Source organism: Trichechus manatus, unplaced genomic scaffold, assembly GCF_000243295.1.
Source record: "Trichechus manatus latirostris isolate Lorelei unplaced genomic scaffold, TriManLat1.0 scaffold00026, whole genome shotgun sequence".
In the NCBI taxonomy this organism is placed as follows: domain Eukaryota; kingdom Metazoa; phylum Chordata; class Mammalia; order Sirenia; family Trichechidae; genus Trichechus; species Trichechus manatus.
Window position 1 is genome coordinate 10,551,884 of NW_004443962.1, and position 17,084 is coordinate 10,568,967.

The following is a 17,084-nucleotide window of genomic DNA, read 5'->3' on the forward strand; positions in this document are numbered from 1 at the left end:
TTTAGAAATTATAATTGGGGAGAAAAAATGCATTTTATGTGTGAAGAGAAGCCAGTACCCTTCAGTTTAGCTATTTTTAGACTGAACTCTGAGGATCTTCCCAGCTCCCTGGCACTACTTGCCCTTGTGGCCACTCTTGCATTCTTACCAGTCTTCGTTAGTCCCAAGAACTTCTGTATCTACCTTATGCCTGACTCTACTCGTTTTCTCTCGTAGCATTTGGAGTTCTGATCTTGAACTTCATCTTCCGGTTCCTGTGTGTCCTGACTCTTAAGAGTTGCATCTTGAAGAGTCACCATCTCTATTTTCAGCCCGATTGTAATCTCAGTCTGTTGCACTCTTAACCATTGGTTCACTAATGCATTAACCTTTTAAAAAAAGTTCCCTCAGTGATTTTAATATGTAGCTGGATTGAAAACCACTGCACTAGAGTTTATTTCCAAGATTGGAATTAAGGGCCACAGGATATGTTCATCTTCAAAATTTACTAGATAATGTAGACATGTTTTCAAAATGGTTGACAGTTTACTGTTTTTAAAAAACCTTATTATAAAAGGTACGCTTGCTTAGTGTAAGAAATTTTGAAAAGTATATTTAAAAACTGTTACTCTACAACTCGAGATCTTTCTCCACAGAGGTAAACCATATTTGGATGTATATATTTTTTAACGTGGGTGTGTATTTGTTTTTTCCTCTGAGTATTCTTAAGATTTATTGCCGGTGTTAGGTACTTCTAGCTGCAGCTGAAAGAAAGCCTAGCTCAGATGGACTTAAACTTACTAGTAAAGGGGATGTACTGGTTAATTGTTCTAGTTGGACTTCTCAGTTTAAGTGATAGAAGTTGATTCTGATTTAAGGAAATATAATACATTTGTTGAAATGATACTGAATAGCTCAGAGGCTAGGTAGATGGAACCAGAGCCAAGAATTAGGCTACAGATACCAGATACAGATACTGCTGGCTCTGGGCACCGGGTGGTATGTAGCTGTTGTAGAAACTGCTGCTTCTGGGGACTGGATGTTGCTGCTTGCATATGTATTTAAGATGTCAGTTTGTAGTACTAGTCTTCAGATGCAATCCCAGCAGTAATTTCTGTGTTATTACAAAACACTTATGTGATAAAAGTAGAGAGCCTTTCTTTACATCAAGGGAGGAGACATACGGCAAAATCTTGTCTCATTGGAATTTCCAACAGGTTTATAACAGATTTATCCCTTATTTTTCATTCTAGGTCTAGATAAAATTGAGTTCTTACAGAGTCATGAAAACCAGGAGATCTACCAGAAAGCCTTTGATCTCATTGAGCATTACTTTGGGACCGAAGATGAGGACAGCAGCATTGCACCCCAGGTTGACCTTAGCCAGCAGCAGTACATCTTCCAGCAGTGTGAGGCTCCTATGGAAGGTTTCCAGCTTTGAAGCAATACTCTGCTTTCATGTTCCTGTGTCAGACCAGGCTACCCAGTCAAGTTCTCTTGTGGAGCCCACAATCCTCATGGAGCTAACTTCTCAAATGTTTTCCATAATACTGTTTGCGCTCATTTGCTTGCCTTGCGCACCTGCTCTCTTACACACATCTGGAAAACCTCTGGCTCTCTGTGGTGGAATACCCTTCTAATAAGAGGGTAACCAGGACGGCCCACTCTCTTATGGAAAATCCCTAGGCTTTGGAGATCTGCATTTATACATTTTAAGAGTCATGGGATTATACACTTACATTAATGTGGCTCCCTTTTTTGTGGGGGAAAAGAGAGGACTCCTCATTCCCTTCAATGTGGGAAAAAAAATACTGACAATAAAAGATAAGCCTAAACCTTTATCTTGAATTTCACACAACTGCTTGCAACAAGGGAGATGTTTAGACCTGTTGTGTGTACTTCAGAGTATTTTTCATGAGTTCTTCCACAGTGAACCCTTGGATTACCCAGTGGCTTTTTCTGGCCAAATTTGCATTAATCCTTCCTAAGATGGGATGGTTTTCTTTCCTCTGTTGGCGCCATTCTTCACAGATACTAAAGCTAAACCATCCACTCCCTCACCTTCAGCCTAAAGTGAATGTGCTTTCTAGTTGTCAGGAATGCTGAAGCATTAACACTTTGACTCTTAAATGTGATACTGGTTTGCAGATTCCCCTAGAGCAGAAAAGAGAGGGGCACATATTAATTTGTATTGCTGTTGCTTCTCTTTGGTCTTATGTGTCTTAGGATTTGGAAGTGGTTCAATTCTAATGCTGGTATGAAGATTTTAGAATCCTTAGTAATCAAAAACTATATCCTGTAATTCAATTAAAAAGTTAAAAACAAACAAAAAACTCCAGTCTCTCCAAGCTCAGCCAGTGTGACTTGATGCTGTATTTCTGCATTAAAGCAAATATTTCAGGCTTTGTGGTCCTGATCAAGGTCCTCATTAAATTGGAGTTCACCCTAGGTGCTTTTTCCCTCTATGATGCGGGATAACACACACTTTAAAGGTTAATTTCTCAGCCGATTGCAGCTTGATTCTAATGTGTTCATGCTGCATCCATGACCCTTTTAATGTAGCGTCTCTATTGTAAACCAGTAACGATCTTCTCAGCGTGACCTCTTCACCCAAATAAGGAGTGATCTTTTTCTTATAACCTCATTGTCCCTAATCATTTTATTTCATTTCCTACTAGAATCGCCCCCTCCCCCTTAAATAAAATAATAACAGTCTCCACCTCTGGCTCATTTAATGATGACTGCAATCTGTACCTGCAAATGGCGCTTCCAGTACTGTGTTCAGTGATCCACATTTGTGCTTGGACTGGAATGAAAAATAAGCTTAATTGCCAAGAGAACTGCAAATGAGTTCAATACGACTTCTCGGTGCTAGTTGGCCATCTTGACTCAATATTGGGACACACCATCAGAGAAGATTTTTTGTTGATGGGCTGTTCAAAATGAATTCTGAAGGAAAAGTTGCTCACTTCCGCTTGAGAGCATACCCTTTAAACCTTTTTAGACTTGTCCTCCTCTAAAATTCATTATAACCCCAAAGTATAAACTGTTTGGAAGTTGCCCCTGACAAGCTATTACACATCTCTGGGAAATCCTGCTGAATGTTAGGGATATTCAAAGCTTTCATACCTCATCATGATGTTACTTAAGCAGCCAACTTATGTGACCTGATTTAAACTTTTAAAAAATTCACTTCATTCAAACTAGAAAGATTCAAAGACAGAGGACATTTATCTGCCAAGAGTGTGATGCATTCTTCACATCTAGTCTATAGCTGCGTCTGTGCTCTGGGATGGATTCCGTCTGATGTCTATTACTGATGGAGCAGCCACAGCAAAACTAGTCAACTCCCATCTATAACTGTTACTTTTTCTAGTGCTGCTTTGTGCTGAAAGAACATTTTAGTTACTGCACTTGACCTGTAAGAGACTTTGATTCTTTGTAATTTTAGGGATAAATTAGGTGGTTAATTTAAAGAAAAATTCAGTGTTGCCTTTACATCACATTAAAATATAACTTCTTTCAGAAAGGTAATAGAAGCACTGATTCATAGTAAAAATCTTGTTTTTAGCTTTGACTTTTTTTGTGGCTGAGTTTTTTTAGATTGTAAATTACTGATAACGCCATCTCTGTAGGGTGTTTTAAGTTACGTACCTTTTGTTGGATAGTTTACAAATTTTCTGTTTCTTTTATACACCAACTAGAATGGAAACAATACAGTGCACACAAAGTTGTCTCCCCAAGTTAGTAAGAGTAGTGTATGTTGAGAAGTTTTGTTAGCAAGTGCAGCTGCCTCAATGAGTGAATTAAAAGAAGTCCATTTAACTGATGTCTTATTTCCTGTCTAAACAGAGGGCTTTACCTTGCTGCTGTCCTAGGAGAACTTCATGAGCCATGAGATCTGAGCTAAAATTTTTTGCGTGATATGATTTTCCTTAAATATAAAAATTGGAATTTGCTGAAAAATCAAATTCCATCATAACTCAGATGTGTTGGAACTCATTGGTACTGATAAAACAGCCTTTTGGGTGATAAAAATGGCGTTTAAGAGGTAACTGTAAATCGTATTTTTAGTTTTCTGCCTAGCAGATTCTGTTTAGTTTCAATTTATTGAATACCCCCTATCACTAATTTCAAAACCAGGGAAAACTTTTGCTGAAGGAAAGTGGCTTCGTTTTTCCTTTTTTCCTCCTCTAAACATTCAAGGAGACCTGGTGGCTGAGTGGTTAAGAGCTATGGATGCTAACCAAAAGGCCAGCAGTTCAAATCCACCAGCCACTCCTTGGAAACCCTAGGAGACGGTTCTACTCTGTCCTGCAGGCTCGCTATGGGTCGGAATCGACTCCACAGCAGTGGGTTTGGCTTTTTGGTTTTCTTTTTGGAAACATTCAAAGTATATTCTTTATAATGAGAACTTCGGTGGAGAAAAAACATTGAAAGCATTTGGGAAGTATCTGAAGGACCAGCAGCTAGGTATGATTGAATTAAGAAATAACCAGGAAAATAAAGGTAATAGGTATGAAGAAAGGTGAGATTTAGGAGACAGATTTATCCATGGAACACTTTCATTCTTGTTCCTGTCTCCCAACTAATCAGGACCCTTTTTTACTTCTTCACTTAGTTTTATCGGTTGTGTTGCCTTTTAACCCTACTGCCCTAGGTGGTTTCTTCCTTATACCGATAAAGCTGCTTGGGCTCTGGGTCCTTTTCCTCGCATTATTGTCACAGAAATAAACATTGACAATTGTCCCATAATAAATCTGAGTTGTTTCAGGTTGCTACTGATTTTGACTAAGTAAAAATATGTAGTGTATTTTATAAACTGAACTTTGTCAACTAAATCCTCTATTGTACATGATCACCCACAGGCAACTTCTCTAGTGCTAAATAAACATTTCAGTTATTCACTACCCCAACTTGGGGTTGAATTACTAAAAGGTTTTCCTTGGGTCAAAGGAGTTCTTTCTTTCCTGCTGATTAGTTCTGTGAAACTTTTCATATCAATAGGCAAGTTGTTATAGCTGTTTTAAGGCTTGGGGCTTTTCTCATGTATATTTAAAATTGTGATGTCTAAGGGTAATGTTCAGTAAAGGGAGCTACTTTTAGAAAGGGGCATTGTTTGCTTTTCATATTTGTATACTATATGCTACCTCCTACATTCCAAAATTTGCTCATTGACAAAGATAGGTGTGCCTATATATGGGAGTCTCAAATCTGAATTATTTACCATCCTAAATTAATAGGGTCATTTCCTTCAGTTGTGAGGTGAGTAGATTAAATATTTTGGTCTGCCTTTTTCTATCATCAAAAATTAAACTGAAGGTACTACTACTGTAAATCTGTTGTAACAGAATATTTTGTAATACTTTATTGTGAGAGAAGGATAGGTTTTAAGAAGTATCAAGACATCAGAAGAACGTGTGATAAAGTAAAACCTCATATGCTAATTGCTGCTTGACAAAATACATCTGGAAGTTTTGAGTAAGAAAAAAGGACTAGGGTAGATGAGGTACCATTTTGTTTTCAACTAAGCGTAGACAGAATAGCCCCAGTCTGTTTTTGTGTAGGTAATAAAGTCAGCTTGTTTTTATTTGGACATCTGCTGTATGCCCATTGCCTGGCTAAGTAAGGGCTGTCACCTTTTCTGATTTAATCCTCCAACTGCTGTTTGAGGGAACTGTCACTATTTTATAGATGACTAAATCAAGATTTATTCTGCCCTAAGATTACAACTCTTAGATTACTGCTAAGGGAGAGGAAGACCTCTGCCAAGGGCAGGACAAGTTCTGTTTCTTGAAGAAGGCAGGGGTTGTAGAATAGGGGTTCTGTGTCCAGGAACTCCCAGAACTAGACTTCCAGCAGCCACAGGTGGTGGGCTAGCCCTTTTTGTTGAACCATTTCTCTTCCTTTTTTCCTCATCAGCAACACCCTTCAAATGACTACATCAGGTATCAATTATTTTTAGGTTACACAGTCTGGTGTGTAGATCTTCTCAACACAAACATCTTCCCGCTTATGTGGTGCTAAAATTCTGTATGACCAGACAGTTGGCAACAACAGAGTTTTTTGTTTTTTAAAAAAGTTTCATATGCAAATGAACTAAATGATTGATTTCGAGTTTAGTAACATGGCTAAACCCAAACGTTTCCATTCAGTAAACACAAATGTAGAATATACTGGCACAGAAGGAAAGGCTTTGGAATGAATTACTGCCTTTGAAAACAGTGCCACAGGTGTGACTTTAACACAGCCAACTTCCTCCTAAAGGAAAACTGTCCCAATGAGTATTAAACAAAAAACAAAACCTTTTAATGTATTGATTGTTGAGTATGTCTTGCTTTCCTTAAGTCATTTTGACCACTTTGTCCTCTTTCAAAGTGTTCTGACACTGATTGGGAATGGTTCTATTGTTTCTTTGTACATGAATGGGTCTGTCAGGTCATGGGTGAGTGCCATGCACATAGCAGACAGTAAATACTAAATAAAAAAGGAATGTGCATCTGTGTGATAATTAGTAAAGGATACTTGATTACAAAAGAAAGTTCAAAAGAATTCCTTTATGCTGTTGTTTGAAGCAAGTGCGTGAACATCCATTTATAATATAGTTACCTTTCAGAAACATAATTTGACCTCGAGTTTACAAAAGCAAACATTGTCAAAGCAGAGGTCTATTGTTTAAAAAAAAAAAAAACTGAGAAAAGTTGATGAGCCTATTCCACAGGCTAATATATAATCAACTTCATGTGTTTATATATACCAAAACAGCCCACCAGTCTCTTCTGTCATATTTTGAAATTAAGAAAAAATTTTTTTGCCAGTTATATGCAACTGATGTGGAAGCTAATGGTTGTCTCAGGCTATGAAATGGGGATTTTTCTTTTTTGCATATTTATGTTTTCTGCGTTCCTTTACTCATTAAGTAACAGATGAGTAGAAACAGAAAGATAGTGCACTTTTTCATTCCATGATTGCTTCTCTTTTTTTTTTTTTTGAGAGATTCCACTGATCAACTATTTTTTCTGAAACCAAAATGAAACAAAGCCTTAAAGCAAAATATAACAGTTCTTGCAGACTTCACTATGTGTTGGGTTTACAAGTGTGTTAAAGCTAGTTTTAAAGGTAGATTGTTGCCCCTACTTCAATTCCTATTTTGAAAAAATGTCATTTTCTTCTCTTTTTAAAATCAGTATATGGTCATTTCTGTGATCTTGACTGTTTTTGCAAGGAATAAAATTAATCTCTTAACTTTTTTTATCCACACCCGCTTAAGAAGGCAGTGGGGTGCAGTGGGTGTCCACAGTAAGGATCACTGCCTTGTCTCAACCACTTAGGCCTAGCGTCTGTCAGACGTTAACACAGTGTGATGGATAAGGAGAACATGGAAACCCAGAAGACTGCAGTGGCAGGACAGGGTTTGTGAGACGTGGGCAGGCTAGGGTACAACTACAATAAAAAGCGTGGAATTTTCCACAGTTGTGATTATGAGTCCTTTTGGGAAATCACTAGTGACTATAAGCACTGGTTTGCTGGTTTATATTATAGATCAGTTAACACCTGCTAGTTATTTTAGTGTCCCTTCACTTTCAAAAAGTTCCAGTTTGGATGGTAAGATACGACCATGCCATATGTAGCCCAACTGGATTTTCATACATTTAGATTGCTAGTGGACCTAAACGTTTGACTGGATGTGTACATAGGCCTGTTAATGCTTGATTTGAGGAGTGGTTTGGTAGCCAGAGTTGGTATAAAGTCAAGACATGCCTTAATGTAGGAATCACTCCCAGGCAATGGATAGATACGACACACCAAAAAACAAAGCAATAAAGTGCCCCATTTGTGGCAACATGAATTCTATTTAGAATGCTTGTAAATTTTCCTGGGGGGTAAGGGGAACAAAACTTTCAACTAGAGATGACTTTCCATTCTAAGGCTTTATGGGAGATTTTAAAGACATGTTGATTCTACAGGGAGAAAAACAATGAAATCACCTACTTGGTGAAGATTAAGGACAGCAAAAAAAAAAAAAAACCTGTAAGAAAGAAATTTTGCTTGGGAACCCAAAAAGCAAATCTGATGATGGTTTCTGCCATTTTGGATTTACTTGTATTAGTAGTCCCTGCTCGTACACATTCCGCAGTCACCGATGCCCCCCTCCTAAGGAAGTAAACTGAAAGTCCTGGTTCATAAGGACTACGATGTTAGGGACTACATGTTAATAACAAAATTTCACTGTTGAATCAACAGGATTTTATTATATTCACAGCTTTGATTTTTCCTTCCCAAGTTCTTTATGGTATCTACACAAAAATTCCCAGACCCAAGGAAGTGGATTTTAATGTAAATTTCTTCAATCAAATTATAGGAAAGAGAAAAAATAATTTCTGGATATTCTCATCAGCACAATCTTAATTAAGTACCCCCCCTTCTTCCTTGTGATACTCCTAATGGGCTAACTACTCCAGCACCAACACCCTATCAGTCTTACACATTCACCCTGCCTAGTTTCCTTTTTATTTACTTTTCTAGTGCACAGAACATTTACTGGAAAAATACAGATTCACTTAAATTCTCTGAAACTTTCAAAGCCTAAACTTTGCTCTCTGAGGTGCTTTTACATTTGTGTTTTAACAAGTTAATAAAAATGTAAATAGTGTCAATTAATGCAGAATTTAGGGTATTTTTAAGCTTGCCAGTTAAAATCACACTTGTTAATTGCTGCTGAGTGGATTCCAACTCATGGCAACCCCATGTGTGCAGAGTGAAACTGCTCCACTGGGCTTTCAAGGCTGTGACCTTTTGGAAGCTGACTGCCAGGACTATCTCCTGAGGTGCCTCTGGGTGGCTGGGTTCCAGCTGCCAACCTTTTGGCTAGTAGTTGAGCACTTAAACCCGTTTGTGCCATCAATGGGAGAAATACAGGAGAGCTTTGGAAGAGGCAAGGTTTAGTCAGAATTGAACTTTAAGATACAATGAAGGAAAAATTTTCTTCAAAATGGTACAGAGGGAAGGTCCATGAAGGTCTTACCTTAATAGCTAATAACGGTCATAATGTACATAAATAGATGCTTCAAACTATTTTCAAGATGCTCTTCCCCAGCCTCAGCAGTTCCCCCATTGTATTTATATTGTTAATTTTGACTAGCTAAGAATAAAGCAATTGGCCAAATCCTGTTTAAATTTCAAACTAGAGTAGTAGGGCTGCAGTCGGCTGTTACCTGAAAGGTTGGTTCAAACTCACCCAGCGGCTCCACAGAAGAAAAGGCCTGGAGGTCTGCTTCTGTAAAGATTACAGCCAAGAAAACCCTATGGAGCAGTTCTACTCTGTAACAAAAGGTCGCTATGAATCGGGGTAGCTCCACGGCAGCTAACAACAATTATGGCACAGGACTGGGCAATAGTGTTCTGTTATAGATAAGGCCATTACCAACTGGAGCCAACTCTATCGCAAACTAACAATTAGGCCTGTTTTATAAAGGCAAAACGTTCGATTACCCTTAATAAGTATACAACAGGAGACCCTTTATTTCCAAATTCATATTCTGCTGCTTTAATTCTTGACCAGCATAAAGCATCATGACAGATATTTGCCTCTTGACCTCAAAAGACAGTAGCATGTATAGTTTACATAATACTTTAACAATCTTTAATTATTCTTAAAACTAGGGAAAGATTGCCAAAGCCTAATTAACAGTAACTCCCCCCTACCCCCCATTTCTTACCTCATTCCACCAATACCTTTGCCCTTTTCTAGTCTTAAGCACCTTTAAGGAGATCCAATTTCCTTTGGAAGTTTAAACCATAAGGAAGTAATAAAGCAAATGTTTGCTTGTCCCCAGCATTAGCATTATCATGACACAATTTCTGAGCATTGGTCTTTAAAGGCCCCCAGCTTTTACAAGGCCAGAAGTTTCACAATCTGCTACTATCCCCTTGCCTACATACACATCGCCACACTGATTAAGTAGGCCCTAATGCCACCAAGCTTTTCGCAACGGCTAGAAAAGGGTACAACCAAAGCCACTTGGGCAGCAGGAGCCTACACAGGCAGTGCCAGAGTCGCTGGCGTATTGGTGGATCAACGTTAGCTGCATTTTCGAAATGCGTGCAGTTTGGACAGTTCACGTGTCACATGTGGGCTTAACCCTGCGGCTAAGGGGCATCGGCAAATTCAGGCCTTTCCTGTGACACTCAGTTTCCAAAAACAAATGAATGTTCTTTGAAATAAAGATTCACTGCTTGTCACATTCGCCACTCAAGTCCTGTCATTCAACCAAGAAGACAACCCTGCTTGTGTCAGCGGCAATGGGAAGAAAGGGACGGCAACCAGGAAAAAAAAACAAACAAACAAAAAAAAAAAAACAACCACCGCACCTCTTTTTGCGCAAGCGCAGGGAAGCCTCTCCTATTGGTCACCTCGGTTCGGAAGTGGTTGGGGGAGGGGGAGGGGGAACCAAAACAAAAGGCCTTTTACGCGCATGCGCTTGACTGCTTTTCCGTCTTGGTTAGAGATTGAGGTGGCGTTAACGGCGCCTTCGCGTCTGCAGACTGTAGCCTGCGGGCCCGGGCCGCGGATTTCGGTTCCACGAAGGTTTTCTCTTAGCTTCTGAAATCCTTTGAAAGCTGTCATTCATTTATCCTCAAGTACCAAAAATCTTTGACTGTCTGACTGGTAGACTTCCTCCATGTTCTCTAAATTTTCGGAGCTGTGGGGAGGGGCGGTATAAAAGTAAGTTCTGTGTAGATCTCCGCGCCGTGGCCCGTCCCGCTTTTGACGGCTTTATCCATCAACAAAATACCTAACATTAATATCTTAGTTGCCCACAGCTCACAGGACCCTTTTATTAGTATTGCTCAAGTGCTTGTTTACCACAGACGACGAGAGAACTGAAGTGGTCCAGGCCGTGCTGCTGATTCAGTGTGTAAGGTAAATTAAAGACTATCCAGAAATGATGATTAAAAACCGTTTATTTTTTAGTTGAATGTTTTTGTCTTCATTGTTCCTGGAAGAACGCCAAAATACCGGACTGCCTGGCTCAGCGCAGGACATCTAGCCTACCCACCGACGTGGAGCTTCAGAGCATGGCAACAGAAGAGTCAGGAGACGCAAAAGCGGAGTCAGCCCGCTCCTCATCAGCCAATCCGAGCAAGCAAATGCCTGAAAAACCAAACTATACTCTCAGATTTACTCTCGTGGGACATACGGAGGCAGTATCATCCGTTAAGTTTAGTCCTAGTGGAGAATGGCTAGCAAGTTCTTCTGCCGATAAACTAATTAAAATCTGGAGTGCCTATGATGGAAAATATGAGAAAACACTGTATGGTCACAGTCTGGAAATATCAGATGTTGCCTGGTCATCGGATTCCAGTCGTCTTGTTTCTGCCTCAGATGATAAAACTCTGAAGATATGGGATGTGAGATCTGGAAAATGTTTGAAAACACTAAAGGGGCACAGTAATTATGTCTTTTGCTGTAATTTCAACCCGCCATCCAACCTCATCATTTCTGGATCTTTTGATGAGAGTGTGAAAATATGGGAGGTGAAAACAGGAAAGTGCCTCAAAACTTTGTCTGCTCATTCTGACCCGGTTTCTGCTGTTCACTTTAATTGTAGTGGGTCCTTGATAGTATCAGGTAGCTATGATGGTCTCTGTAGAATCTGGGATGCTGCATCAGGTCAGTGTTTAAAAACACTTGTTGATGATGATAACCCTCCTGTCTCTTTTGTACAATTTTCTCCAAATGGTAAATATATTCTCACTGCGACTTTGGACAGTACTCTTAAACTATGGGATTATAGCAAGGGCAGATGCCTGAAGACATATATTGGACATAAGAATGAGAAGTACTGCATATTTGCCAATTTTTCAGTTACTGGTGGAAAGTGGATTGTGTCTGGTTCAGAGGATAACCTGGTTTACATATGGAACCTTCAGACTAAAGAGATTGTACAGAAATTACAAGGTCACACAGATGTTGTGATCTCAGCAACTTGCCATCCTACAGAAAACATCATTGCATCAGCAGCATTAGAAAATGACAAAACAATTAAACTATGGATGAGTGACTACTAACCCCTTTTGAAATCAGGTAGTAGAGCCAAGTTGGCAAAAACTTGGATATTTAAAAAGATGGTTTCTTTGAAGTTTGGCGTGGTTTTGTATTTCTTTTTAAAATTGTCTTTGATTGTAATATTTTAAGAGACTTACCACCTACATTTACAAAGCAAGACAGTCTAGAATCTCGGGCTTCTGACTTCGCATCTTGAGGCCTGTTATTAATCTCTTGTGGCTGTCCTTGGACAGCTTCCTGTTTTATTCCTCTTCATGACTATTCTAGAGAATCAGTCTATTTGAGAAATATTTAGAAATAAGGGTGACAAGACAGGATGACTGATTAAATGAGGGGAGCACGGGAGCCTGGAGTAACTTCAAGGTTCCTGGTTTGGGAGATCAGATGAATAAGGGCAGAAGTCTGGAATGGTGGTGGAGGATTGGAGATGCATGTCAGGTGTCACCCACACACTCCAAGTAATACCCTACACAATAGGGCAGGGAACAGCACATCCATGAAATCAAGTCTGTCAACTGTGAAAAGTAAGTCATGGTTACGTTTGTTCTGTGAGTGTAAAAGTTGTAAGTTTACATCAAGATAAAAACTAAAAATAGAACAGCGTAAATGGCACCTTCCTGAAGTCCTCACTACCTTGCCAGGTTGTGCCCTCTCACAATTTTCAGGCAAGCTGTCTGAGGGGTGTGACAGTCTCTTCTGCATTATGAGTCTCACCTACTAACTCCTCCCCATCCTTTAAACGCAGCTCAGAAGCCACCACTTTGTGAAGCCATCACTACCTGCTGCCTGCAACCACAGCGGACAGTGGAGTTAGGTTTTTCTGCTGCTTTCTATAGCTTCTGTTATACAATTCAAAATATATCATTTACCAATTTGTTTTGTAATTTTATCACACACCATGTTTCCACTAGACTGTGCTCTGTGGAACTAGGAAGTGTGTTTTATTCATTTCTGTATTCTCAGTTTTTACACAGCGAAGGGACTCAGCTAATGCCTGATGAATGACAATGATTGACATCACCACAGCTTTCATTGCTTCCTTCCCTGCTTTCAATACGGTTCATTAATAAGTTCCTAAACTCTATATCCTCAAATATTAACTTACAGGAACTTAAAGGCTTACAGGAAATATAAAGGGGAAAACAGTTTCTGCCCACTTTACCTATGGAGACATGATAAATATGTAAAAAATCAGAAATTAAGCAAAACGTATTACCAAAATAATTTAACTGAAAACAACAAGGGTAAAACTATCTTACTTCTTTTGTATTCCATAGTACCTTAATAGTGCTTATTAAATTTCATTTGCTTGGTGAACGCTGAGGAATCTAAGATACTAGAGTTATTAGAAGGGAATGACTGCTAAGAGCTTGGTATGTGAGGGTACTGGGAGAGATGGGATTCGTTAGGGCAGGTCTGAAATCCTGGCCAAGAAATTTATATTTAACCCATAAAGAAACAGCAGTCACTATAAGTTACTGAATAGGATAATGACATAAAATGAGAAATGACTAAATTCTTGCTGCATGGCAACATTTGTGAGCTTTCGTTTAATGAAACAGCTTTATTATAGCAAATCTTTAAATGCCTCTTCAAAAGTTAAAAATAGTATTGTTCTATGAAAGACCACTATTCTAAAAATTTACCGATTTCTACAACATTGGTTTAAGTAAGATGCAAACATAGGTGTCCCAAAATAAGCAAGAAACAATACCTTTTGATGATAACTTTGCAACTGATAAAAATCAAATAACTTGATATCTATAAAGAAAGTCAAGTCAAATGACTCTATACTATAAAGTATACAGACGTTAACAACACTGTCAGATAGATTACGAAGCTATGGGTAGAGTATTTCATTAAACTAAGTTCCCCAACTGTGACCTGGGGAGAACTAGCATGTTGGCATGGCTACGCAGACTTGTCACCATTAATATTCATGAAGCAGGTGAGAATAAGTGAAATGGGTAAAACAGAAACCAGCATCCATACCTAAATATGAGACAATAAGTCAAACTATAAATGAGATACATACCAGGTGTAAATGCTTATCTTTCAACGCTCATAAGAAAATACATTAGAGAGATTTTCACAATTAAGAAATTGAGTGTAAAAGCAGCAGGAAAAGGACGAGTTGGGAACTCCAAGCCATGGAGCAGAAGAGGTGACTGCTTGCCCCAAACAACTCCATGATGTTGGGGTTCCTTGGTCCTCAGAGACTCATGGCCGGACCGCTCTCATCCCTTTGCCAGGACTTATTAAAAAACTGCCCTCCTAACAGCCTCTGTCTGCCAGCATGCCATACGATGACCGGGAGCGTGGTCTGGCTACTTCCCAAGGCTCTACGAAGCCTCATGGCACGTAGGGAGGCCACCCTCCAAGATGCACCTGGACAGTGTCCTCAGCAGTCAGGCCTGATTTCTCCAGAAATGAGTACACAGAAGAAAAGCCAAACCCGTTGCCACTGGGTTGATTCCGACTCATGGTGACCTCATGTATAACAGTAGAATTGCTCCATGGGGTTTCCTTGGCTGTAATCTTTATCTGATTGCCAGGCCTTTCTTCCATGGTACCACTGGGTAGGTCTGAACCACCAACCTTTAGGTTAGTAGACAAATGCAAACTGTGCTGTCAAAGAACTAGACAGCACTATGGCCTTTGGGGAAAAGTCTCTTTGGTAATGGGAATAAAAGATAATGCTACCTGAACTTCTAAAGGAGAGTTAATATTAAAGTGGAAACAGGTTGTCTCATTTTTCATTCTTTCATTTTCTCCAAAAGGCTGAGAGGCTGCGTTTTACTTGGATCAAAGCCATAAAACAGACAAGTTATTCTTTAAGAAAATTTATTTGTACCTCTAGAGCAGATATAGGTAAGTTTGTGCAAACAATACTTTTATGAAGTGCATCCTCATACCACATCCTTTTCAATACACGCTTGCTGCTGCAACATTACTGCTGGATTTTCAGAAGCCAGCCGCCGTGGATACTCTGCTACTCTGCTTTGGCCTTCATGGCTGCTTCCTCTCTCAGACGAGCTTTCTTTTCTAAGTTTAGGCTTGTTAAAGACTCGTGTCTTTTGGCAGCCTAAAGGGAAACCAATTTTAACAGGTGATTATTTGTGCCAGTTTGGGGTGGGGGTGGGGGTGTCAGGATGTTGCACCGATGACAGCAGGTTAACCAGGGCAGTCCAGGCACGTTGGGGTCAGCTGCTTGGACAGCGGGCACGGCACTTTCCTCTGTGCGCCTTCTGTTTCCTGATGGCTCAGGATATAGTGGCCAATCCATTCAAGCACAAGAAACCCCACCCCTCTCCCTTCTCTTCCTTGTGGCCCCTGTCTTTAAACCCTGGAGCCTCTCTTCCTCCCTCACACCTCATCGCCTTGCCCTTCCTTTTTTCTTCTCTATAGTGGCAAATCCTGATTTCGTTTCTGTCCCTTTTTTCCTTTCACTGTTCATTTCTCCTCCACTTTCATACTTCCACACCCTTCCAGCTCCTACTCCTTTCTTACCAAAAACATTCAGCTTTGGGGATCCTAAACTTACTGGTGACTTCCTTCCAGCAGTCTCTATCCTAATAATCCAGGCTTTGAGAGCAAACAGCAGTGGGGAGAGGCAACCATCCTCTACCCTTGTCCCCTCCACATGAGCGGCTACACACATCGCTGTGACTTACACAAACAGGCCAGTTTCAAAATTTTTATACCAAACAAGTGAAACTAGCAGCTCACCAGCTGGTATCTTTTTACATCCGTGTAATCTCACAAGTTAAGAGTTAGGTTTGGGGAGGGGAGTAGGAAGTTGGTGGTGAGAAGGACATAACGTACAATGGCTAAATCCTCTTCTAAATCACTTAGTTCGGAAGCTCTCTACTGCGGTAGCGTTTACCAGTTTGGCCCAGTCTGAGCTTCAGGGAGAGAACAGAAATAATGACCACAAGAATCAGGTGAGGAAAAGGAAGGCCACATCCTGAGAGTGCTTTATAAACACGCAAGGGATTATTATCAAATATGTCAGCGTCATACTTCCTGTTTCACATTATTTATGATACCTGTGGTAATGAAACGGTTTTTTTTGTTTTTTTACTTTACACAAAACTAATTTAGTCCTCCTTCACCACACCAAAGTTAGGATGCTATTTCACCCCCGAGCACGTTATCCCAGCTTTGTCCCTCCCAGGCCTTATTTTGCTTGTTTCTGATGATTTCTCGTGTAGAAAGTGGCCTCCTGTTCTCTGAGTCCATACAAGAGTCAATCCCTGCTTTCCTCCAGGTTCTTCGTGGAAAACACACGGAGGATGAGAGAAAACACACACTCACCTTCTTTCCCTTGATAACCATGAAGATGCATCCTGCCACCGTCAGGGCGATCATCAGATAGCTGATCTTCACTCGGATCTTGTTCTTGGCAGCATCGAGCATCTCAAACCTAATCCAATGGGATCACGAGAGAAAGTTACTAGCTTCTTTTTCTGAGGTCACCACCAGGACACAAAGCTCTGCGTACCACAAATCAGAAGTGCAGTGGGGCCTATAAATAAAAAAGAGGTGGGGCCTGGAGATCTTGTAAGACCTTGGGCGGAGGGGAGACGGTATTTCCACGTTATATATAAAATACAGTAAGATAGCCCAGGTTTTAAAGCTGGACAAAAGCAGTAAGAAGAAAGTGTGAAGACAGAAAGGGTGGCCAGGAACGAGGCCCAAAACAAAACAAACCCACAGCAAGGCGTGTTAATGTGTACTGGCGATGGCGCGCTCTGATTCGGACGCTGAGGTCTCCAGCAGCCGATGCTGAGAGAGAGCTGGTTAGCACGCTGTTTACTATGTGCCGAGAAAACCAGCAGCTGTTTCTCCCTGGGGTTATCAGGAAGAAGATATATGTGACATAAGGACTGTCTGAACAATACCTTCACAACAGATACTGCAGTGAGCTTCACGGTTTTCAACACAAAGCGCAATTCCGAAAAAACAAACACGGGGGAGAGTTCAACTATGGGCTCCATATGCCTAGCTTTTTGCTCTCTGTCTTGAACCAGGA

At 40.2% G+C, this 17,084-nt stretch overlaps 3 protein-coding genes across 7 annotated transcripts in view; 2 read left to right on the plus strand and 1 right to left on the minus strand.

The window, feature by feature from the left end:
- KPNA1 (karyopherin subunit alpha 1) overlaps window positions 1-6,985 on the plus strand; it is a 96,968-nt gene extending 89,983 nt beyond the window's left edge. For all 5 annotated transcript variants that reach the window (XM_004373628.3, XM_023728819.1, XM_023728820.1 and 2 more), the window contains one exon: window positions 1,233-6,985. In XM_004373628.3, coding sequence (XP_004373685.1) covers window positions 1,233-1,420 — 188 coding nt within the window. In that variant the 3' untranslated portion in view covers window positions 1,421-6,985. The remainder of the gene's footprint in view (window positions 1-1,232) is intronic.
- A 3,469-nt stretch (window positions 6,986-10,454) lies between these two features.
- On the plus strand, window positions 10,455-14,912 carry WDR5B (WD repeat domain 5B). Its single transcript, XM_004373629.2, has 2 exons — window positions 10,455-12,067; window positions 14,830-14,912. Exon 1 carries the CDS (start codon window positions 11,059-11,061, stop codon window positions 12,049-12,051), a length of 993 nt encoding a protein of 330 aa, XP_004373686.1. The 5' UTR covers window positions 10,455-11,058; the 3' UTR covers window positions 12,052-12,067; window positions 14,830-14,912.
- An 86-nt stretch (window positions 14,913-14,998) lies between these two features.
- The window catches only part of FAM162A (family with sequence similarity 162 member A), a 33,053-nt gene continuing 30,967 nt past the window's right edge, over window positions 14,999-17,084 (minus strand). Inside the window, exons 4-5 of the mRNA XM_004373723.2 lie at window positions 16,367-16,475; window positions 14,999-15,134 (exon numbers count right to left, since the gene is read on the minus strand). Of these exons, the coding sequence (XP_004373780.1) occupies window positions 15,042-15,134; window positions 16,367-16,475 (202 nt within the window). The 3' untranslated portion in view covers window positions 14,999-15,041. The remainder of the gene's footprint in view (window positions 15,135-16,366; window positions 16,476-17,084) is intronic.